This window comes from Pseudonaja textilis, chromosome Z (genome assembly GCF_049901715.1).
Source record: "Pseudonaja textilis isolate UNSWEBS1 chromosome Z, rPseTex1.2, whole genome shotgun sequence".
NCBI classification, from domain to species: domain Eukaryota; kingdom Metazoa; phylum Chordata; class Lepidosauria; order Squamata; family Elapidae; genus Pseudonaja; species Pseudonaja textilis.
Genome location: NC_142008.1, coordinates 41,609,037 through 41,633,816, shown reverse-complemented (window position 1 = coordinate 41,633,816; position 24,780 = coordinate 41,609,037). Strand labels below are relative to the sequence as shown.

General features: G+C 35.7%; 1 protein-coding gene across 6 annotated transcripts in view; it reads left to right on the top strand.

Annotated features, from left to right (window-relative positions):
• The window catches only part of TBC1D5 (TBC1 domain family member 5), a 438,974-nt gene that overhangs the window by 325,268 nt on the left and 88,926 nt on the right, over positions 1-24,780 (top strand). For all 6 annotated transcript variants that reach the window (XM_087917673.1, XM_026708141.2, XM_087917675.1 and 3 more), the window contains one exon: positions 18,687-18,829. In XM_087917673.1, the coding sequence (XP_087773799.1) occupies positions 18,687-18,829 (143 nt within the window). The remainder of the gene's footprint in view (positions 1-18,686; positions 18,830-24,780) is intronic.

Sequence of the window (24,780 nt, the reverse complement as noted above, 5' to 3'; positions counted from 1 at the left end):
GGTCGGATCCAGCCCACAGGCCTTGAGTTTGACATCCCTGATTTAGGTAATCCAGGAAGATTTCCAAATATTTCCTTGAGTCCACTCTGTTAGTTCAGCCATAGATCCTGGCATTTAAAAGTCGCTTTCTTTGGCTGTATTCCATCATATCATAGTTAAACCTCCAATTGCCATGAAGTAGGCAAATATAAAACAATAGATAACACAGCAGTCCACTAGATGTTATTTCCACTTTTTTCCCTGTGTTTCATCAGTACTTTCCCAAGGTTTTAGGAGTTTAGTATATATTCCATCACCAGAAGAGGGCACCTTCAGCTTAAATTTCAATGTTAGTACAAAATCTGACAAATATTTCAGTTTTTTACGAATAGTCAATATTCAGACGACTAATTCTAGCATTTTAAAATGTCTTATCGAAATATTGCCAATAAAGTTTAAAGATCCAATCTTTCTATATTTTAAAGATTTTTCGCTCTCCCTTTAATTCCTTTTCTTTCAGGTCTATTATTTTTTTCTCGGTAATTATTCGCTGCTTTGACAAGCTTTTCAAAGAGTCTCTTTTCCAGGGTTTATTTTCTTGGGTTAGGTTCTAGGTAGAAAAATAATCACCTCACCCAGTTCCAATCACTGTTCATCTACACTGCTCCTGCAAACTCTTTGTTTCTTAGGCTGCCCCAGCTTCATGGCAGCCATAATGGCTGCCTCTCCTCTTCATTGTTGGATGAGAGGGAATCCCTGGGTCTAGCTGGAGAGCCACCACTCTCCGCGACTTGCAGAATGCCTCTCCTTTTTTCGTCACTCCTACAGGGTGACTTTAGCCCCTTGGAAGACCCTCCAACAAGGAGGATTCAGTGCAAATTCTTAGAGCCCCGCTCATGTCCGAACTTGCTGCACCGTCAAACCAGAAGCCCTGCAATACTGCATTCTAACCATTGCACTACCATGTCTGTTGGAATGCAGGTCAAAATAAGCAAAAAAAAAAATGGTAAGAATACCTGTCCATGGTAGACGAGATCAAATCAACAGGACAAAATGGATTATATCCAAGGGTTCTGAAGCTGCTGGCAGATGTGAACTCAGAACCATTGAACCATATAATTCAAAGATCTTGGACCACTGGGTAACTACCAATGACTGGAAAAAGGCTGACGTGATTCCTATCTTTTAAAAATGGATTTAGAAAACTACAAATCTGTCAGTCTGACATCAATACCTGGGAAGATCCTGGGAAAGAGAATCAAACATCAAATTTGCGATTACTTAGAAGCAAGCAAATCATAACCAGAAGCCATGGGTTTGTCAAAAACAGATCATGCCAGACAAATCTTATTGCATTGTTTAACAATGGGACAAAATTAGTGGACCAGCAAAATCCTGTGGATATAATTTACTTGGACTTCAGTTTGATAAAGCAGATCACAACCTCCTATTTGATAAGATAGAAAAATGTGTGTTAGACAGCATCACTATCACATAATTTGTAACTGGCTGACCAATTGTACTCAATGTCTATCCCTTAATGGAACTGCATTTACATGGAGGGAAGTATGAAGTGGGGTACCTCAAGGCTCTGTCTTAGGCCTAGAGCTCTTCTATATCTTTCAAAATGATTTAGATGAGATAGTAGGGGAACTCATCAAATTTCTAGATGACATAAAGCTGGCAGAAATAGCCAACACTCCAAAAGATAGGGTCAAGATACAGAAGGATCTTAACAGACTTGAACACTGGCCCCATCTAAGAAAATGAAATTCAGTGGTGACAAAAGCAAGGTCCTACACTTAGGCAAGAACACTAAATGCTCAAGTATAGAATAGGAGGTGCCTATCTCAATAACATTGACTATGAGAAAGATCTTGGACTTCTAGTGAATAACCACAAATATGATCCAACAGAGTGCAACCTCTGCCAAAAAAGCTAAAGTCCTATGCTGCATGAACAGAGAGATAGATTCACGATCATGTGAAGTGTTAGTATCACTTTATAATGCCTTGGTAAAACCACACTGAATATTGTATTCAGTTTTGGACTCCATGATATAAAAAAGATGTGAGATTCTAGCAAGAGTGCAAAGAAGAGCAACAAAGATAATTAGGGAATGGAGGTCAAAACATATAAGGAATGACTTGGGTATGCATGAATTGGGTATGTCTGGTTTAATGAAAACAGGGACCAGGGGTGTCATGATAGCAGTCTTCCAATACTTAAGGGCCTGCCACAAAGAAAAGGGAATCAGTCTATTCTCCAAAGAATCTAAAAGCAGAAGCAAGGGATGGTAACTAATCAAGAAGAGAAGCAATCTAAGACCTAAGGAGATTTTTTATTGACAGTTGGAACAATTGATCAGTAGAACACTTTGCCTTGTGGTGCTCTATCACTGGAAGTTTTTAAGAACAATTTGACAGCCATTTGTCTGAAGTGATATAGGGTTGGACTAGAAGACCTCCAACTCTGATACTCTGTTCATACTTGCAATTCCAAAACAACTGGAACACTGTTTGAAAACCATGGACATTGATAAAATCATCATCAGTCAATTGCACAATGCCACTTGACTTGGAACAGTTTATATTCTGAAACAATAACTTTAGCACCATCAGAAATCTGGAAAGGTTTCAACAGTTGAATAAAAATGCCAAATCCAGGCTAAATATCTGGCTAATTGTATGACCAACCATAATAAAAGAGATGCTTCCCAAGAACTCACTCATGTTCCAAAGCACCTCTTTTAAATGATATGCATAGTCCCAGGAGACACTTAGATATCTTATTTTCAAGCATTCAAGGAAAATAAGAAGCAGCATACTTGACAGACCAAAGGCCAACCTAGAGTAGCATCTTCTTTCTATTTTGAAAACCTTATGTTTTTCAGCACATGAGAATGGCACTCTTAACTCATCCTGCCAACTGGTTAATAACTTCAAAGGATCCATTGTGAGAAGACATATTGTATGCTATAAGCTATTTAGTCATTGTTTTAGTTAATATTAGTCATTGATAACAGGTCGTATATAGCCTTGTTTAGACATTGTTTAGCCTTTTAGTCATTTTAGAGCACAAATTAACTTGGTTATAGTTTATTTTTTTAACTAATTTTTACATATTTAATTCAATATTATTTGTTAATATTATACACATACATATACTTTTTTATTTTGTCGAATACTTATATAATAATTTTGAAAATGAAAGAATTTGACATTCGAAAAAGGAGACCTGATCTACTGTCTTAATCATGATATAAGTTAAGAGCAAAACACAAGGTTTTAAAATAAAACATTGATGTTAAAGCTAAGACAAAATTATAAAACCATGAACATTAGTTGGTCAATCAAATAAGGCATTCTGTCTCTCACCATACACCCACTGGAATTTGGTTTTCAAATATTCTAGTAGGGCAAACTGGAAGACAGTCTCGTTACTAAAGAGGAAGCTATTTCACAATGCTGTTACTCAAAAGAAGTGTTTATCAGTCTCCTCCCAGTATTCCTTGCAGAAATGAAATGAGTTGCACATGTGGGTGGGCCAACTTTGTTTTCAGCATAAATCTAGAAAAATTTTCTATAGGAAAAAATAGTTTTCTTGGGATTATGTTATTTGCTAACAAAAAATGCAAATACAGTATAATATGTTTAAGTATAAGCAAATTTTTTCCTATAAAGGACCACAAAATAGGCATAATGTGATCATAGTAACTAGAGCAAGTCAAAATGTAATCTTAAGAGGCCTTCAAATGCCCCTATCTAGTGTGCTTTGCGGAATCTATCTCTTTTAGGAATAAGGATTAGTTATTTTAGACACATCCTTCTGTTCCAGAAAGAGTCATAACTCTTGGCCCAAGCTGGGCAAAGGCTATCCTAGGCACAATCCTCGATTCTTCAGAGGCTATGTTGCCATAGCCACCATCTGGTAATAGCTGCAAGCTACTGGGGAAAACCCCAAGTCACAAATTTATTCTTTCAAGGGAAGTGCCAAGTCTCCCTGGAACTGGCAGGATACTGTAATGAATAGAGTACAATTCGGCTTTGCTGAGCATGTTTTATACCATTCAGACTCCATCAACTTCCAGACACTGTGAAAGGATTTTACAGCACTTCCAATCAGTCCATGGTCGGCCAAATAAAGCTAATAACCAGATGTTTTCTCACAACGGTTTCCTATAAAGGTAGTCCTCAACTTACAACCATAGTTGAGCCCAACATTTCTGAGACATTTGTTAAATGAATTTTCCCCATTTTATAACCCTTCCTTGCCACAGTTGTTAAGGGAATCACTACAGTTCTCAAGTTAATAACACAGTTGTAAAGTGAATCTGGCTTCCACATTGACTTTGCTTGTAGGAAGGTAACAAAAGCTGATCACATGACCCTGAGAAAGTACAACCATCATAATTATAAATCAGTTGCCAAGCGTTCTTAAATCTGAAATACAACAAGTATAACCCATAGAAACCTTATATAAAAAGGTCACATATATATGCATACATACTGTATACTGCAATATTAATTTTGGTTACAGCTACTGTTGTGAAAAGCACATAGTTGTAAAAATGTTGCAATGCTGTACTTCCAGCATCTCTTTTTTAAAAAGCTTTAAAAAAATAGATGTTATGATACTTTCAGGTGAGAGACCTATAACATCAGCAGTTTAGTTTCCATTAACTTTCTTATTTAATTAGGAGTTTGTACTAGCCAGTTTAATTCCATGCTACAGTTCATATTGGCCATAATTGTTTATTCCACTAGAATATTTACCCTCTTTTAAAACGTGTTTATTTAAAAGCCAATGGGGGCATTTTAATATGTATCTGGGTTATTTGGAACCACACTTTTCAATACTCATGATGCTTCCAAACGTACTAGAAAAAATTATGATATGCAGCAGATTGAAAGTATCTAAGATCAGAACAGATGACAGAATTTGACTAAGATATAATCACTTTAATGACCAGTGGATATTTAATACAAAAGATATACTTAAAGAAAGCCCAGAAATCCAGGCAGAATTCTATCATACCAAAATCAAAAATATTTATTGCCATACATCTTTACTATTTGATATAAGATCTCCGAATACAGCCCAGATATTATGCTGCTAACATCCCATTCTAAATATATTTTAGTACTACTTTTTAAAAATGTCAAGTTAAAATTCTTCAGTGCTAAAAATATAAATATGATAAAGATTTAAAGAATTATGATTAACTGTTTTAAGTGCTGCATTCTTCTTCATGGAACTGGAAATATCAAAGGAGTGGCCCATGGTGCCACTGGCAACTAAATCAGGCTGCATGAAGCCCCCCTGCCCCTCATTTTCACCCTCCATGGTCTCCTGCAGCACTCTGCTGGTTGAAAACGGACTGGAAAATGGCCCGAAAACAGCCCTGAAAACAAAAAGGGCCCAAAACGGCCTGAAAGTGGGCCAAAAATGGGTCAGAAAATGGCCAGCAGAGTGCTGCAGGAGGACATGGAGGGTGAAAATGAGGTGAATGGGGGCTGTGCACAGACTCCCTGCACCCCATTTTGGTTGGCAGGGTGCTGCAAGAGGCATCCAGCCTGCAGAGAAGAACTACAATGCTGATCTGGCCTTTGAAGAAATCCAGTTTGATACTCCTATGGTCTATGGAGATTCTCAATCATCCAGGTCATGGTTGTCCCCAAAGTGATTGAAGTCAGAACTGAAGAAGCTTCTTGGATGAGAAGTGAAATGTCTTCAAGAAAAAACAAAGTCCAGTTGTTTTGAAAAATACCTTTGGGACTTTAGCTCACTGGATCAGTCACCCTCTTTTAGTACAATCTATTTCATAAGATTGTTGTGGTGGAGATCAACAATAGAAAGCAACATCTTTATGACAGCTAAAAATAAAAAGTGGGGTCTGAATTTAACAAATTACCATGAGCTGCATATTCTCATTTTACTGTCACTGCTGGAGTGTACAGTCTGAATCCATGACTACAAGCAAACTCCAGAGATTATCAACATATTATAATTTCAATTGACCTGATTAGACGATAATTTAATTAAATATTTGGGATGAAAGGTATATATAGCAGGACCCTCAGAACATGAATGAGAAAAAAGAACTGTTGAAATAAAGACATGTCAGCCCAATGGAGAGGGAAGCATAAGAAAGAAGGTCAGTGTAACTCTACCCAAATTATGCAAGGTGTAAGTTGATATTGAAAATTACTTTAGCTGGCCTTGACAGTGCTATTACATTACTTTATTAGCAGTACCAATATTTGCCAAGATCTAAGTGGTTCTTGTTGCTGAATTTGCAAGCCTCACAAATACTTGTCTAGATAAGAATCTATCCTTGATTAATCAGGAACTTGATAGTGGAGATATACTATAGAGCACAGGTGTCAAACTCACGGCATCACATTGCCGTCATGTGACATTTTGTGATGTTTTTCCCATTCACGGAACTCGGGTGGGTGAGACGCATCTGGCCCGCGGGTCTCCAGTTTGACACCCCCGCATTAGAGCATCAGTGGGAAGATCAGATGTAAACCTGATCTCATGGTTGAACTTACACTGTGGTGACTTCACCCTTATTAATGTTGGACTGCATCCCAGCCTTTAGAGTGATTCGTTTCATTTTGCGAGTTTTGGCAATAATCAAATTTGCTTCAGAGTCCCAGTTGACAAAATATATGATGATAACACGAGTAGAGTCTTGCAATATAATTTAATTAATCTCAAAGATATAGATAGAGTGCAGTATGAGTGCCATCCAGGGATGGGATTCTACCAGTTTGGCCCGGTTCGGTTCTATAGTTACGGTGACGATTTGGCCCTACCCCTGCCATATTCTGTCCTTTATTTCTGGGATTTTCAGCTCAGCTGTTTGGTGTGGCACAGAGGCTTGCTGCACCTCAACTGATTTGCTCACCAGGACTGCAACAGAAGGTAAGTTTTATAACTGAAAAAGGCAGGGTTTTTCAAAGCATGCACTCACTGAACTGGTTGTTACACTGGTTGAATTGCATCCCTGACACCATCCCATTTGAACTGGAACCTTACCCTACTTGGCTCCTTTGAGAGAAAGGTTAACATAAGATTCAATGAATCAGTCTCAGGTGCAAAAAATCAGGAAGCAAAGCAGTTCAAATCAATACAGGTTTATTCCTTGCTAATACTCTACAAAAATCTGAACTACTAACAGTCAAAGCAAATTGGTAGTAGATAAAAGTCAACAATTCAAAGTGGGTTAGACTAGATCTTTTGTGGGTAAGAAGGGGCTCAAGACTGATAATGCACTTGGGCCATCCTTCAGGCTCAACCTGATCATCTCCTACAATTAGGGAGAAAGTCATTATCTCTCTGAGAGAGGATGTGGTGCTGTAAGCCTTAAAAGAAGCAGTGAGGTATCTTTTTCTGAAAAGGGACTCGACTCCATGCATGCAGCTATATTAGACTACTATCATCTAGTATGCAGCTTTCCCATTCTGGAAAAGGTTATTAAAAGAATGTTGTGATTTTCGGGTTGTTCTAGAGCTGTGATGGTGAACCTTTGGCACACATGCCAGAAGTGGTATGCAGAGGCATTTCTGCCGGCAGGCGAGCCATCGCCGAGAACTGATCCACTGCGCATGCATGCGCACCCGCCAGTCAGCTGATTGTTGGGTATCTGCCACACATGCGTGGGGAGATGCATGCACATGTGGGGGGTCGCATGGTCAGGGGTGGGGGATCATGCACGCATTGCATTATGGGTGCAGGTGTGCGGGTGTGCACACACTTGATATGTGACAACAAATAAGTTAGCCATCACTGTTCTAGAGGAAGCCAATTTTCTGCATCCTTTTCAGTCTGAACTGTGGCCTGGATACAGGACAGAAAACGGATTAGTTGCACTGTTGGGTGACTTGTCTTGGATGATAGAATATATCCAAGGGTGGACTGCTGGGAGCTTGCAGGAGCTCAGGCGATCCCCTTGCTAAGACACTGATGGGCTCAGCAAGCCCCCCAACTCCCACTCCTGGCTGGCTACACCCTGCCCTGATTGCCAGAGCCTTACTGTTGGGTATATGGATACACCAACCAGGTTTGGGTTGAATAAATATGTAAACCTAGTTTTAAGTGTTTTGTAGCTTTAAGCAAGAAACTGCAATGTCATTGTGGGTGCGGTTGCAGGTAGTAATAAAGGTAAAAAGAAAAACGTAATAGACGCGGCTTCTGGATGCACCTGGTTCTGTTCCTGGTCTGCTGCCTGCTGGAACGTCTATCTGCTTACTCTTGGAGGCTACTGTGCCAGATACCTTTTGGACTGTTTACTTGGTGAGCTGTTTACTCAGCGTTGTCTTTGAGATAAAGGTATCGGGAGGAGAAGATTTACAAGCAGATAAGGACATTGTATTTACTGTTAATGGACTTGATAACTGGATGGATATACTGGATAATGATATATGGACTGAATGACTCTTCTTGATCTCTGTGTGCAATAAATAACTATTTTATAACTACAAACAGTGTTTTTGTCTCCAGTGTGTGTATACTCTTGGGCCCACTCTCTCTCTCATTTGCCTGCCTGGCTTGACTGCTGCTGCACACTCTGCTTGGGGGTTTATCCCCAAACACTAACACTTACTGTAGGAGTGAAGCGGCCCTGAACTTGCCTTCGTGCCATATTTTCACTCAAGGCAGCCCTTGCCTCCCGCACAAAGGGAGAGGAGAGAGATGAGAGAGAGAAAAGGGAATTCTCTTTTCTCTCATCTCTCTCTTTTGTGCATGCACACACACACACACATGCAGCAGCTGCTCCTCCTTCCTGAGCCAACACAAAGGGAACCGTGGCTGGCCCTGAGCTGAAGGAAATTCCAGAGACTGACTTTCTTCAGCCTTCTTAGCTTTCTCGTGTCATTGCTCTCAGCCTCCCCCCACCTCCTGATGTCAAGGGGGGGGCATCCTATGTGTCCGGGGGCATTCATTGGAGGTGTGTGTGGATTGCTTTGTTTTGAAAGTGACTTGCTCAGTCAACTTCGGACAGTCGGCTAAGTGAACCTTAGAGATGCAAATGAAATCTCATTTTCCCTCACTTCCGGTCTCTCTTTTAATGACTTGATTGGCACATCTTCTAATTAAAACAGTGATACTTTTTTGCTCCAAGTACTCTTTTTTCCTTTCTCCCTGCTTTTAAAAAACATATATATATATTTGAGAAAGGCCTTAGTTCCACTAAAAAAATGAAAATTAAATTGGAAGCAGCCAATAATGTAATTTCTAGCATTTTGGGGGATTCTCCTCTGAGTCACTCTAGAAATAAAGGCTGGCCATTTCTATTCCCTTTTCTCTTCTGTTTGTAGTTCATAAATCACTCCAAAGTCAGTTTCTTAATCTTTTCCAAGATAGGCTAGTTGCAAATAATAAACCCAGGATTAAAGGCACAATGGTCATTGTCAACAACCCAATTTGACTTCCTTCTTTCCTTCCCCTCCCTTTCTTCCTCTTTCTCTCTTTTTCCCTCCCTCCCTCCCTCCAGCTTATTCCTAGAAAAAAAGGAGAATGGGAAAAAAGAAGGCCAAAATGATTCAGGAATTGAAGTTTGAGAGAGAGGGGGGAGAGAAAGAGAGAGAGAGACCCATTTCCCACAGAAAACACCAGGAGCAACAAAACCTGAGTAGGCTTGACTGGGAGTCATGTGACTGGGTGGGAATGGCATTGAGCTGGCTGCACCCAGTCACATAATCATCTCGCCATGACTACCTGATCACATGACCATGTGACCACCTAGCCATGCCCACCCAGGCAGTCATTAGGGCAGAGAGCCCCTTGCTAAAAAATTTGAAGCCCACCCCTGAATATACCCATCTTCATCCTCTTCGATCTCTCAATTTATTTACTGCCATTGATTCCTCAAAGTATTGAGAACAAGGGTTCCCTTCTTTAAATAAGCCATTACAGTTGGGAGTGGGACCACTGTAGGATCCTTCTTTCTTTACTCAACTATTCCAATTTATTTGAGCTCCTTGGGGGAGGTCAACTGCCAATGGGAAGCTGTAGGAAACAGATTGAAACTGAATTCTAAAAAAAACTTCCAAAAATAATAGTTTAGCATTCTTACCTGTGATGGCAGTGGTTAGAATGCAGGACTGCAGGCTACTGCTGATTGCCCGCTGACTGCAGTTTGGCAGTTTGAGTCTTACCAGGCTCAAGGTTGACTCGGCCTTCCATCCTTCTGAGGTTAGTAAAATGAGGACCCAAATTGTTGGAGGCAATAGGCTGACTCTGTAAACCATTTAGAGAAGGCTGTAAAGCACCGTGAAACAATATATAAGTCAAAGTGCTGTTGTTATTATATTACTTGCTATCTTGGTTCTAGGTGGAATAGCACTCTTCCTGAAAGAACCAGAACTATAACTCTGTAATGAGTTATGGCTAGTGTTAAGAAGGCAATATTGGAGCCTGTATCTGGGGTCACTTTATTCAGCTTTAGTTGGTTTACCAGCGCAACCCTTTCTGGAACAGAACTGTTGCCTTAGCAAGAGTTTCCCATGCTCTTATTATTTCTAGGGTAGGATATTGCAATGTGCTATAAGAGATTCCCTATGAATAATACTTGAAAGCTGTAATTGTACAAAATGTAACAAACCTCTTTTTAATGAGTAAGAATTGCTGTCCATGTATAATATAAGTGCCATGGGCTCTGCATGGGTTACCTTAGGGTTTCTATATTCCTTGTGGAATATGGTAGTAGAGATTACATAAAATAGATGAATATATATATATATATATATATATATATATATATATATATATATATATATATATATATATATATATATATATATATATATATATATATATGTATACATATATAGAATCGGTGAGATTGGTTAAAAACAGAACTAATATAGTATAATGATTAACATGCTGGACTGGTTCTTTAGCGATCCAGATTCAAGTATCTACTTTCTCTAGTCAGTATAAGAGAGTTTTCTGTTACTTGCTACAAAAGGTTAAATACAGCTTATCTAAAATATCTACAGTAAACCACATACATTCCTATGTTTCTAACAAAGAAATACTCCCTTTATCAGCCATATTTTCCTGCTTCCTTAAAAAAAAAGCCTACTTTCATGTTCCTTTTTTGGTTTTTGTTCCAGTGGGGCACTGGAGACATTATCTTGAGTTATCTAGTGTTCCTGTAGATCAGCTGTGAGTCCAACCAATTGGAAATCAATCTATCTCACTCTCTCACTCACTCGCTCTCTTCACAACACACATTGTGAGAGGGAGGGAGATAAATGTAATGGACTCCCATTAAAAAAAGGATTACATCCCAATTGTGCTGGACCCAAACTGACAATGAACCCAAAATCCCTGGGCTTGTAGTGTATATATTTCACATGTAACTAATGCATGCAATTGTACAAAAGCATGATAGAACATTCATCTTGTCTAAATAATGGAAGGTGCATATTGTTTGAATTACTTACACTCAAAACATTCAGTACAAGTCACTTGACATTAATTTCTTTGGTCAAATCTTTTTTGAAATAAGTATGTTTTGACAAGCAATTTACCAAGTATCTTTGTAAAGAGAACTAGGCTTGATGGGTTGTTGCATTAGCTACTTGACATTTGTCCCCAGTCAGACCGGATGCCACATGAAAAATTTAGTCTGGCAAAGGGCTCTCAGGAATAAACAGTTCTCTAGTGTGGCTCACGAGGGAATCGACAAGGTGAGCGAAACTTCAACTTGTCACGGATGCACTGTTCTGACGAACATAAGTAGATGCTAATGGCTAAATCGTGACAGAATAAAGTCCCATAACCATATGGCTAATTGCCACAACAATATCTTCAGTGTTATTAATCAAGTTTTCATAGTGTGCCATGATAATTGGAATAATTAGAAGCTGCATAGGCATTGCTTTTTCCTCTCCGTTTCTCACACACATTCAGACTTGCAGACAAGCATCTAGAAGGACCACTATTTCTATGCTGCATTATTTAGTGCACATTTTTCAACAAATATGGTAGTTAATTAATGAATTCACTGTTTTTTCATCTGAATCTTTTATTACTAAGAGGGTTCCTACAGGAATATGTAGATAATTAAATGAGTCCATTGTCTTCCACCCAAAGTGGCTAAATTCCCACCATGCAACTCTACTAGCTGTAGGCCATTTATTTTAGAAAACGTATGTCTGTTGATTTATAAGTCTTATGTAAAATAGAATATCATTGCTATCCCACTTACATTTGCCCTGGAGTAATCCTAATTGAAATCTATGGGACTTGACTCTGAAGTACTTCATTACCCAATCATTCTTTAACAGGCAGCAAATATAAGAACTACATGCCAAAACAGTGTTGCAAAATTAATAAATCATACATTAAAGTGTAGTGAATTTATATGCAGCTTTGTTTCAAAGTTTTTTAACTGCTAAATTGCATTTAAAAAGCTTGCATGAGGCATATTTTTAAACTGCAATGTAGAGTTTAGTTTCAATATTGTAAGAGTTCAACAATGACAAAAAAAATATATGCTACATCTGAATTAAATATACAAATAAAGCATCTATTTAGCATTTTTTTCTTAGGCGAGAGCTTAAATCTCTCTCTCTATATATATGCAATACATTTTTTATTTATTTTTAACAACAAAAATACCATTGTGTGAACAGTGTGGTTCCGTAATGTCTTACATTTTGATACAAATATGACAATATTCCTCTTGTTTAATACAGTAGTCAATCTTTTAAGGTTTGATATTAATTGATAATTTAATTTTGTTAAATTATCAATCTTGGATATTCATGATTGCAATATGTTATTTTTGTGTCAATCTCTATATTCTTAACCTCACCCCTTTTACTACCAATTATATACTAATAATCATATTTGCAGTGTTTACCAATTTATAAAGTTCTAATAACAATTCACAAATTTATATTAATTATAATTTTCCATTGTTTATTCCTTTTAATTTATAAATATGCCACTATTATATTTAAGAAAAAATCCTCTTTCTTGTCACTTTTTGATACAAATCTAATAGTATTCATCATATTTATGTTTAACAACTTATGCAATTCTAATAATAGTTATTTTTTTAAATTATAACATTCATTATCTTGTACAATACTTCACAATATTATTTTTGTGTCAATCAAATTCCATATGTCATTCCTTTTCCTACAATAGCATGTTAATATTCTTATTTATTACCTTTAGCAGTTATATATCTTAACTAATAATATATATTTCTATAAAATCATACTCTTTCTTTTTTAAAAAACCATCATATCTCATTTACATTAAAGCTTTAGTCTTTCGCTTCTTAGCTTGTCTCCCATATTCCTCTGTTACACTTCCATCTCTATTTACCACTTCTTGACCTTTCCTCTTAAACATTTCTTCCTTCTCTATTATATTCCTTTGTCTCATTTTCAAGTTATCTACTCTCACCCTTATTTTTCTCCCAAAGATTTCTCTTTGCAATTCCTGTTTAATTTCCCTTATAATACTCTCCCCTTGGTTTACATCAATCATATTTATTTTTATTTCCTTATTATCTTTGGTTGCTCTTTCAGTTGGCTCCTCCTCTTCCTGGACCTCCTGCTTTCTTTTGCCATTTGTGTCTTAATTTCCAGCACTTAATATAATTATGAGTCATCTTTTCTGAATATTCTTCTCAGGGTTATACTTTAAAATAAAAAGGATAGTTCTCACACAGTTTCACATTGTCATTAACTTCACTACTGCACTCTTCTTAGGTTGAAGCTGTCTCTGGCTGTCTGGTGGCCATCTTGGCCACCTCTTCTCCGCGACATGACTTAAAGAGCAATAGCCTTGGGGTTCTTCAGGAGAGTTGCGTTCTCCCCGATACCTCACAGGGCACTTTCCTTTGCTTTGCTACCCCTCCAGGGTGGCTTTGGCTGCTTCTGGAGCCCATGAACTTGTAGAAGCCAGTGCAGGCAACAGAGAGCTCCATTCCCTTACTGCTGATGTCACTGCCATTCCCTTGCTGCTGACGTCGTCATGTCACTTCCAGTCTCCTTAATGAATATTTGAAGGTGTTATTAGCCAAACTAATGGATAGAAATGGAGTGCTGTCTATGGCCTTTGAAGGGCAGTTTAATTTACTTTCAGAAGTTAATTTAGACATAACATGAAATACTGTGGTGACAATAAATCCATTCTGCTTCTGCTTTCTGAAAAGTTAGTTTTTCCTTGATCAAGAATTTCCAGAACAATATCCTTCAACATGTTCTTTAGGCTTCATGACAAAGTGGTCTACTAGAATTGAAAACAGTCTTTGATTGAAGCTTAAAGAGCCTCAGTGGTGCAGTGGTTAGAGTGCAGTACTGCAAGCTACTTCTGCTGCAGACAGCTGCCTGCAATTTGGCAGATCAAATCTCGCCAGGCTAAAGGTTTACTCAGCCTTCAATCCTTTCAAAGCGGGTAAAATAAGGACCCAAATTGTTGGGGGCAATATGCTGACTCTGTAAACTGCTTAAAGAGGGCTGTAAAGCATTATAAAACGGTATATAAGTCTATGTGCTATTGCTATTGCGGTCTTCAGCACTACTAAATTATTGTGACAAGTTACAAAAGACTTGGAAGGCAAAGAGCTTTAGACCCAAGATACAAGCAGTCCTTGGATTATGACAGCAATGGAAACTAGGATTTCTATCACTGGCCTGGCAAATGTAAAAGCACAAGTGTGCATCATTAGAATATGTTCTAAAATTGGAGTTAATATTTTGTTCAAATATTTGCCTCTATTCTTTTGTATCTACCCATGGCTAAAGACTGGCAGAAAGCTTTGGAAATCTAGTATGTGCTTTCTTTTATCTATTAATTTTTTATAGAAAGAAAAGAAATATCATCATTTTACCCATAGAACTTTTGGTAGTTTTTTTTGGCACTAAACATCTCACTAACAGTTTACCCTACCACATTACTTCACTGCAGTGAATAACAGTCACTTACATGGGAGAAAATAGAGAAATGAATTCATACAAACAATTTTCTTTTCTTGCCACTTTATCAAGCTGTCTCTACTAGTTGTGGTTCCTTTTGTTTTTAATCACATTTGAGTCCTTTTTCAGGCATTCAGCTTAATGCATATGGGGTTTCCCTCTGAATAGAGAATGATCTGTACATGCTATTTTCATCCTTTTTTCTCCTTGGCAATGTGTTCAATTGGGAATGTGAAGGAGAGATGTAGTCTTGTAGCCTAAACATCAGTACCCCACATGCAAAATTCATGTTGGTATGTATTAGATCTGGGACAGCTTCAACCATTGTCATGTTATATTGTCTATTAAAATTATAAATACATGTGTATAACTATTTGAATTGATGCATTCTTCCATCAACACATCTTTCAACATTCATGAATAAAAATGATGAAACCAAGATAGATTCCACAATATTAACAGTAGGTGATAAAACAGAATTATAATTCTTGCCCTTTTTGTTGTATTTACCCTACTTCTCTTAACAGTAACGTTAATAGTAACTATTATTTTTTAAAGTCTTTTAAAAGAAGATAATCAAAGAACACTAAAGAAAGCCATACCCATTTCAGGAAAAAGCAATAATTTTGAAGGTGCCATTTTGAACATGAGAGCTTTTTTCAATTTAGATAAAGCAATTTTATAGAGAATGAAAGTTATGAAAAGAAAATGTAGTAGGCAAATATGTTATTATGCTTTTATATGATATTTTTTACAGAAACCACAATATTAATTCAATTGTGGCAAAATTTCAAGGTGTGTGAATTTTTTTTGTACATTTGTCAGATGAGGATAAACAAGTTGTTTATAGTGTATTAAAAAGTTAAGTAATAGCTTGCAATCTTAGAGAAACATGAGAACTACACAATCCCTGAGTGCATGTTAATAGAGTGTGTCTTAAGGTTTTTAATAGGACTGTATTAGTAAGAGATACTATTGACATTGTAAGTAGTTAATATAGTTTACTTTTGACTATAATAAAGTTGATTTGACTTAGCATGGCATTTTTGAAAACACTGTTTAAAGGAGCTATGTACTCCTGAATTCTTTCATTTTTTTTCTGTGAGGTAAGAAACCATACAGGAATATTTGAGATAGTATCAAATATTTTTATTTTTTTAAAAAGGGTGTGATAATAGTCTTGCTGGTGAAAAAGTTTGGGACTTGTAGCAGTCATTGACATGGTTGGATTTCTCATACTATTTCAACATTTTTATCTGCATTATAATTCATTGGGTTTTGCAAGTATCAGAAATGCTTTATTTTTGCTACTTCTAAAAATACAGAAAATCAGGGTACTGTACTAGAATATGAATTGTACAAGACAAATTCTTAATATTTCACACATGAGAATGGGCTAATGGATTATTATACAACATCTAATCCATATTTAATTTGCAACAATGGATCATTGATACGTGCCCTTTGTAAATTTCAGTCCTCTTTCAATAGGAAATAGGCTCATATTCTTGAACTGTTATATAGCATTATGTAATTATATTATTTTTCATTATGTATCTCTTCTAAAAATTTAAACATCACATTGTGATGGTACTCAAATCATAGTTTGATAGTATTCTTAATAAGGCACTTTTGTATTTTATTTATTTATGTCATACCATTGATCCAGTTATCTATTATTTATAGCTGCATTCATTTATTCTTGGTAATCCTTAATAAAAATAATTTCTTTTGAAAGTTTTAAATGTAATATTTCTAATGTCTTCTAGAATATTAATATTTCTCTTGAAGGTCATTATTAAACTACCATTTGTGGGTAGTAATTATGGATTGTTTTGAGATTAAGGTTTAATTATACAAAAATCAGGACTATGCTTTTTAGTAAGGAAATAGTAATAACTATAACTGGTTTTTTTTAAAAGTCCTTCAGTATTTAGACTGATTTGCAATTCTATGTTGATCTGGTAAATATAAATTATTGTGTTACGAAATGTGATAAAAGGGTTCACCGTCTTGAGCATTGCAGTCTGCAGGTGTAGCAGATGTGAAGCTAGAATTAACAGGACAGAACTATAATTAAACTATACAACCATTCAAAAGAAAGGGACTCCTCTTGTCTAGTGGTATCATTAAGTGAAACTTAGATTATATCTACATATTGGAAAGAACAGTAAAAGTGTGTTAATTAGTATAAAAACAATCCGATTCAGACATAATTCTTTATAGCATCTATTTTGTTTTATGGAAAAGAAAGCATGCTGTAGTACAGCCATTTGGAGATATTAGGGATCCTTGGTTTATGGATAGGACTACAATGTTGCTGAAAAGGTACAGATAGCAGGTAGAATACAATAACTTTCAATTGTGTGAATTAGACATACCCATCAACTCTGCAAGGCTGATAGCCTTATAATTTCAAAAGCAGAGAAATCCTTTAGCTCGCTAATTCTGTGAAAATAATAATTCTTCATTCCAGTGCTTAATATTTTCAAGAGACAATTTAAAAAGAAAATAAAAAGCACCAAACAAACTGACTTGAGCATCCGCAGTTAATCCAAATCGCAAAATGATACAGAAGAAAATGGAATTTCTGATTTTTTTTAAAAAAAAAAATTGAATCCTATTGTCAAAATACGTTTTCCTCTCCATTTCAAAGACACAAATGTTCTTTTTAGTGTATTAATTTTATCTGTTTCTAGTACAAATTTCTCACAATCTGTGAATCATAAGTTTGGTGAAAAGAGAAAGATTTCATTCACAGTCCAAATTATATTTGTAACACCAAAAAGTAATGATTTCTGTATGGTAGTCACCAAGATGAAACCTTCCACACCTTGTGCAGTATAATTAGCAGTAAATTTTGCAAAGATACTGTGCTCCCTCTTCCTTTTCAAGTTTTAGAAATTCTGATTTGTAGCACTTGAGAGATATATTGTATTTGTTTATTTAAATTAGATGAAAAATTTTATTATATTTCTTGAGTTTTAATTGCATCAGCTATTAGCATAAAACACAACTGAAAGTTACCTCTGCATTCACTTGCAGTGGTTATAACTTGATAATATAAATGTCTACTTAAGATAGGCATTATTAAAACAAAGCATTAGGTTCAGTTACCTAAGACCTTTTAAAAGGAAGGTACACTTCATAAACAATTTGATCAATTCCATAACAACTTTTTATAGTTGAGCTCATCAGGAATAGGCATACAAACTACCAGTGGTTTTAAACACCTTAATACACTTCTTTATGTAATCTGGTTAATGCAGAATTTGATATTTTCTATACCACATATCGGGTTACATACCAGGGGGGAGGGGAACCTATTCTTAGAATTACTTTCATACAAAAAGTTCAAAAATAAATCATTAATGTGTCTCCAACTCCAGTCATGTGAATCCAGTTAAGTATACCATCTACGTATGTAATAAATTATTATGAGAGGTGCATGGTGCTCTCTGAGCTTGTTTATTTTCATGCAGATGTTTCATTATCCAAACTAGATAACATCATCAGTGCTAGTAAGGAACTGTCAGCAAATAGACTCCTTACTAGCATTGATGATATTACCTAGTTTGGGTAATGAAATGTCTGCAAGGAAAAAAGCAAGCTCAGAGAGCACCAAGGAGCCTTCATGTCAACCCTGAGCTCCTTTATTAATAAATTATTATGTATTGGATTTTTCTATAAATTATTATTTATCATTTGTGATGTGCAATTTGTGATATGTTCCTTGGAATTTCTTTCTAGGAGATGGATAAGGCTTCTATTTGGAAGAGAATTTCTTCTTCAGGACCTTCTTGTTGTGTGGGATGCTTTATTTGCTGACAGCATCACTCTTGATTTAGTTGACTACATTTTCTTAGCTATGTTGCTATATATTAGAGATGCCTGTAAGTATTCTTATCATATCTAAGTAGTACATATCACTTGTTCTTGTACAATGTACATTATTTTTCTACTTGAAATATATATTTTTAAACTGGAATAGATAGTATCTGATTGTTAGCGTAAGAAAGCAATTACATTAATAGTAAAAATCATGTTAACGCTCATATTCCTTCTATATGCTTCTTTTCATATACAGAATTCTAAGTAGAATTGCATTAGTAAGTATAGATCGCCACCTTCTGTCAGATACTACAAACTGAGTAAAAATCAGTATTTCATTATTGACATATTTTGCAATTCCTTTCTGTGCTTTTTTCTGTTATCTATTTAATATATCATTTATGCACTACAATTAATTCAGAATGTTTATCATAATTTGAGAATTTATGGAGGAAATTCTGTTTTTTAATTAGATGCACAATCTGTTACATGAAATTTGGAGTTTAAAAATCTTTCTTAAGCAAATAGAGCATAGGAATCTTGGGCAGCTTAGAAGTAAATAAAAGACACTTGTAATCTAACTCAGAATTATCTCACTTGTTTAATGAACGTTCTTAAAAGTACAAGATAAATAAAATAAATAATATTAATTGGACCATCCAGTTTAGGAATCTATTACCGTTATAAATATAAAAACCTGTTGGCCTGAAACAGCCTCCAAAAACCTTTACACCCTTTTAGAGCCAAACCTTGAAAACATTTACATTATGTTTTTAAAAATATTCTATTACATCACATTGTTCCATTCTCAATACTCAGAAAATATGAGGTTGGCTCCAAAGACATATTTTGATTTTATCTAAAAATTAGTTCAGCTGCCCTACATATCCCCAGTAGATTTTCTCTTTGATTAGTTTGTTTTCTAGATCATGTTGAATTAATGCTCATACTATACTTTTGTATACTATAAAATGTATTTCTTTTATTTTAAAAAACAGCTCAATTCTAGGCTTTTCTGCGCAACATCAGTGAAGCAGAGGATATTGAGTTCAAACCTCTGATCTAAATAATGGGAAGCTTGCAAAACAAGTATTTCTTATCCCCGTCTCTTACAGTGCTAAACACTTCAGAAATTGTTCTATGACATGGTTGTAGTTTGTGACAGACTTTGAGGGCTTTATAGGAATAGACTAGAAATAAGTTGAAAGCCAGGAGATTATAAAATAGAGCATTAGTTAACAGAAGTAATAGAAGTATTTAGAAGTACAGTACTTCTAATTTAATATTAGTAATTGCACCAGCCAGTTTAGGAATCTACTTAACTTATTTCTACTTAATAGAAGTAACTTCTATTACGTTTGAAGTAGCAGTAAAGGTTAAATAAAATGGAGATTTGAGAATTTAATAACATTTGATGCAAACGGCGTACAAGTTGGAAATGAATGTTTCATAGTTTTCTAAAACCTATTAAAAGTACAAACTGCTAAATTTTCTAAAACTTCTCTCATTATGTTCCAATAAACATATCCTTAACATAAGAAATTCACTCTTTTTTTTTACTATAAGCAAGCAAAACTACCACATGGCTGCCACATTATGAAACCTGAAAGATTTCAAATCTCAGGTACAGTAAAAGATTTAAAGTTTCCAAGACCAAACTACATTAAATATAAGCACCAGGTTGTGTAAAGGTTAAGGTGCTAACTAGAAAATGAGGGGCTGCGAGTTCTAGTTCTCCTTTTGTTATGAAATCCAGCTAGATAGCTTCAGGCCAGACACATACTACCTCAGAGCATTATAGCAATAGGCAAAATGTGAGGTAGAAATATTGTATACGCCCGTGATGGCGAACCTGTGGCATGCATGCCAGAAGTGGCACACAAAGCCACTTCTGCCAGCACGCAAGAGGTCTCCCGGAAGAGCCCACTGCTGATTGTCAGGTATCTGGCACGCATGCGTGGGGAACGGGGTACAAGGGAGACATGATCGCATGGGCAGGAGGCATGGGAGAGCCCTGTGCATTGTCTTCTGGGTGCTGGCATGTGAGCGTGTGTACAATTTTCAGCATGGGAGCCCAAAAAGGTTAGCCACGACTGGTATATGCTTTCTTGAGTTGAAGAAGATAAGCCAATTTTATATCCAATATGATTGTTAAATTTCATTCTTATATTAGATTTCCTTAATCATTTTCTAACCGATGTTTGGTATTTCATAGCTAATAAATATGCTGATTCCCCATTTTTTGAGTTGGGGTGAGGTTAAATGGGATAGTAGGGGTATTACTTCTGTAGTTTCTTAGACATATTTTTCCTATGTGCTTATAGTTTTTTTTTCTTTACTTGCCATAAGGATTAGTCTCATAAGTGCCTTTTCCAAAACACTATTGAACTTTCTTGGGTTTTTTTTTCTTTGAAAACATTTCACTTCTCATCCAAGAAGCTTTTTCAGTCCTGCTCCGATGAGAAGCAAATATCTTCAAAGAAAAATTAAAAAAAAGTCCAGTTGCCTTTTTAAAAAGCATCTTTGGGACAAGAATATAAAAAGGGTCATTTTATCTAGCTCATTTTATCTGGAAATTAATCCATCTTTTTTTTTTTTTCTTTTGTATAATTATATCTGAATACTACTTAGATTCAAATAAAGTCAGTTTGTTATTCATATAAATTGTGCTTTGATCCTCTGCATTATTGTTTATATATTTAATATCCTGTCTGAATACGTGAACCCGTGGCAGAATCCAGTCAATTTTATTTGTCTTTTATTTATCAATCTTTGAATGTTGTAATTCAGGTAATTTAAGAAATTGCTAATCCTTAACAGTCTGTGGAGATTTTCAATCATTCAAGTTATATTTATCCCAAAGATGCTTTTTTCGGAACTGGACTTTCTTTGGGGGGTGGGGGGTGTATTTTTTTAAAAAATGCTTGTCATCCAAGCAAACTGAAGAAGCTTTTTGGAAGACAAGTGAAAAAGAGCACCTTTGAGACAAGTATCATGACCTGGATGACTGAGAATCTCCATAGACATTTTTACATTCTTATTTTTAAAGTAGATCAGAAATCACCAGTTTCAAGAATAATGTACAAAGTGAATACAGGTAGTCTGTATACGAAGTGTACGTGAATGTGAGTGTACTGTAAGTGAATACGACTTACAACAATTCATTTAGTGACCTTTCAAAGTTACAATGGTACAGAAAAAGTGACATGAGCCTCCCCATGATCATGAGATCAAAATTCAAATGTTTGGCAACTGACTCATATTTATGATGGTTGCAGATTCCCAGGATAATGTGATCCCTTTTTGTGACCTTATGACAAGCAAAGACAATGGGGAAGCCAGATTGACTTAACAATCATGTTACTATCTTATCAACTGTGATTCACTTAACAGTGATTCACTTAACACTGTGGCAAGAAAGGTCACAAAACTCATTTAACAAATGTCTCAGTTAACAATAGAAATTTTAGGTTCAGTTTTGGTCCTATTTTCATTTTTTATAAATGTCTAATGTGTGGATTTATTTGTGTCAAGGTTCTTAAGACAAAAAGGAGTATGTGTGTGTGTATATGTATGTGTGCAAAAACATTGAAATGCTTAATTCTAAGTTAAGTATGTATCAAACTAGTTACGATACGTGCTTTGAAAGTCTAAGTTCTGAATTATTTTTGCATAATTCAAATAATATCTAAGACTGCACAACATTATATATATAATGTCTGCTTTTTCCTAAAAATTTTAAATGCATAATTGTAACTACCATCTTTTTAGATTATTATTTTGAACACCATAGTGCAATCTTGTCCATGTTTGATCAACTAACAAATTAACCACCCAGGTTTATCTTTCTATAGATTTGCTCTATAGATTTATTCATCCTAAAAGATTCACATAAGGCATTTTAAACATAGCTAACTTGTCACAAAAGGTCAGCCATCTTCAGATTTACTCAGATGAATGTTGAAGACTTGCCTTTTACCTTACGCATAATAAAATAACTACTTGCCAGGTATACATGTACAGGTAGTATATATTAATATAAACAAAGGAAACACACATATTTAAAATCAGCAACATCAACAAGAATAAGGCCAAAATAAACGTAACAATAATATATTCTTGTACCACACCAAACTTATACTCTATTTCTCAAAAACTAGTTTCACTTGACATCCTGGCCCAAAGTTTGTTTGTTTGTTTGTATAATACCTTACAAATAATTCAAGGTGGCAACCATAGCAAACTCACCTTCACCTCCTATTTTTCCTACAACAACCCCGTGAGGTGAACTGGGCTGAGAGAGTGTAGATCACCCAGCTGCCCTTCATGATAAAGGTAGGACTAGAACTCATAGTTTCACACTTTTTTAGCCTGGTGCTTTAATCACTAGATGAAACAAGTAAGGAGAGACCTTCAAGGTAAAGGTAAAATCAAGTTTTTAGAATCTTCCTGAAGACTAACAGAGTAGAGGTCAACCATTTCAGAGAAGACATTATTCCATATGGCAGGTACCACAACAGGAAAGGCATCTCAGTTATGAGCCTCTCATTCCTTCTAATTCAAGATTAGAGAATTTGCAACCTCAACATTTTCCTAAATCAAAATTCTTTATAATTTTCCGTGCTGGCTGGGACTGCTGAAAAGTAGAATTTAACAATATCTCATACATTTGGGATTATAGTATCTAAATTGACAGAAGAAAACACTATGCAGTTTAAGTGTCACCTATTATGGTATATTCTGTAGTAGTATTCTCCAGATCTTCTGACATAGGAGATTAGGATTGAAAAAGCATAGAAAATTGTGGCTGACATGTAGGCTAATTTGTAAACAAGCACAAGTGAAATTCCTGTTTGTTGAGGATTATAATATGTATTTCAATTCCTTTCTTAGTATGAATATTTTTAATGTTAAAATTGGAGCGTGCATTGCAAATGATGTTTTTATGAAATACCTCTACATATTTTCAGGAATACAAATAGACTAGATAAAAAGTAAATAAAGTTTTAGCAAAGCAGATTATGCTTATAGCTTGCATACATCAAAAAACAAGTTTCCATTTAGAGTTTAATCATAGAAATAAACCATGGGGCCACCCAAATGTGACTAATTGAATCTACAACTAGGTGTTTATATGTCCATGCCAAACATTATTTTCTCTGCTTATTTATTTACATGGCCTATGAAACATATTTCCGAAAATTCAATATTTTGAACAAATATGTAGGTAATGTAAGAACTAGCATACATTAACCAATATTATATCATTCATATTGAGTGCCCATAATGCTCAGTATATTGATAAAAAACTTCTGTTATTCCTAAAAATACGCATAATATCTCTTGTGATTTATTGTGTATAGAAAGTGCTTTTGTTTTACCAAAAAAATATGAGAAGACAACAGTTACCTAACACAGAACACTTGAATTTCTGAAGCCTACTTTTACTTTTTGAAGCCTAAATAAATATAATGCATTCCAAGTGCTAAATTTATCTTAGCTTTATTTACTTAAGACCTGTTAACTGCATTTAACACAATTCTTCCACATAGACTAGTGTCTAAACTTCTGGACCTTGGGCTTTCTAATTCAATCTGCCTTTGGATTATGGATTTCCTGTCTGGCCACTCACAGAGGGTCAGATTAGGTAATCATACCTCTTATTCTTAACACTGGTACACTACAGGATTGCCTTTTGAGTCCCTTACTCTATACTCTTTATGTGCATGACTGCATTCCCACTCACGCTACTAATATTATTGCTAAATTTGCAGATGATACAACAGTGGTGGGATTTATCTCCAGGGGCAATGAGTCTGCCTACCGAGATGAGGTGGACCGGTTGCTTTCGTGGTGTGCAGACATTAACTTCATCCTCAACACCAATAAGACCAAGGAGCTTATAGTGGATTATAGAAGGAACAGATCAGACATCCAGCCCTTGCTTATCAATGGAGACCGAGTGGAGCAAGTGGCCAGTTTTAAGTTTCTGGGTATTACCCTAAAAGAGGAC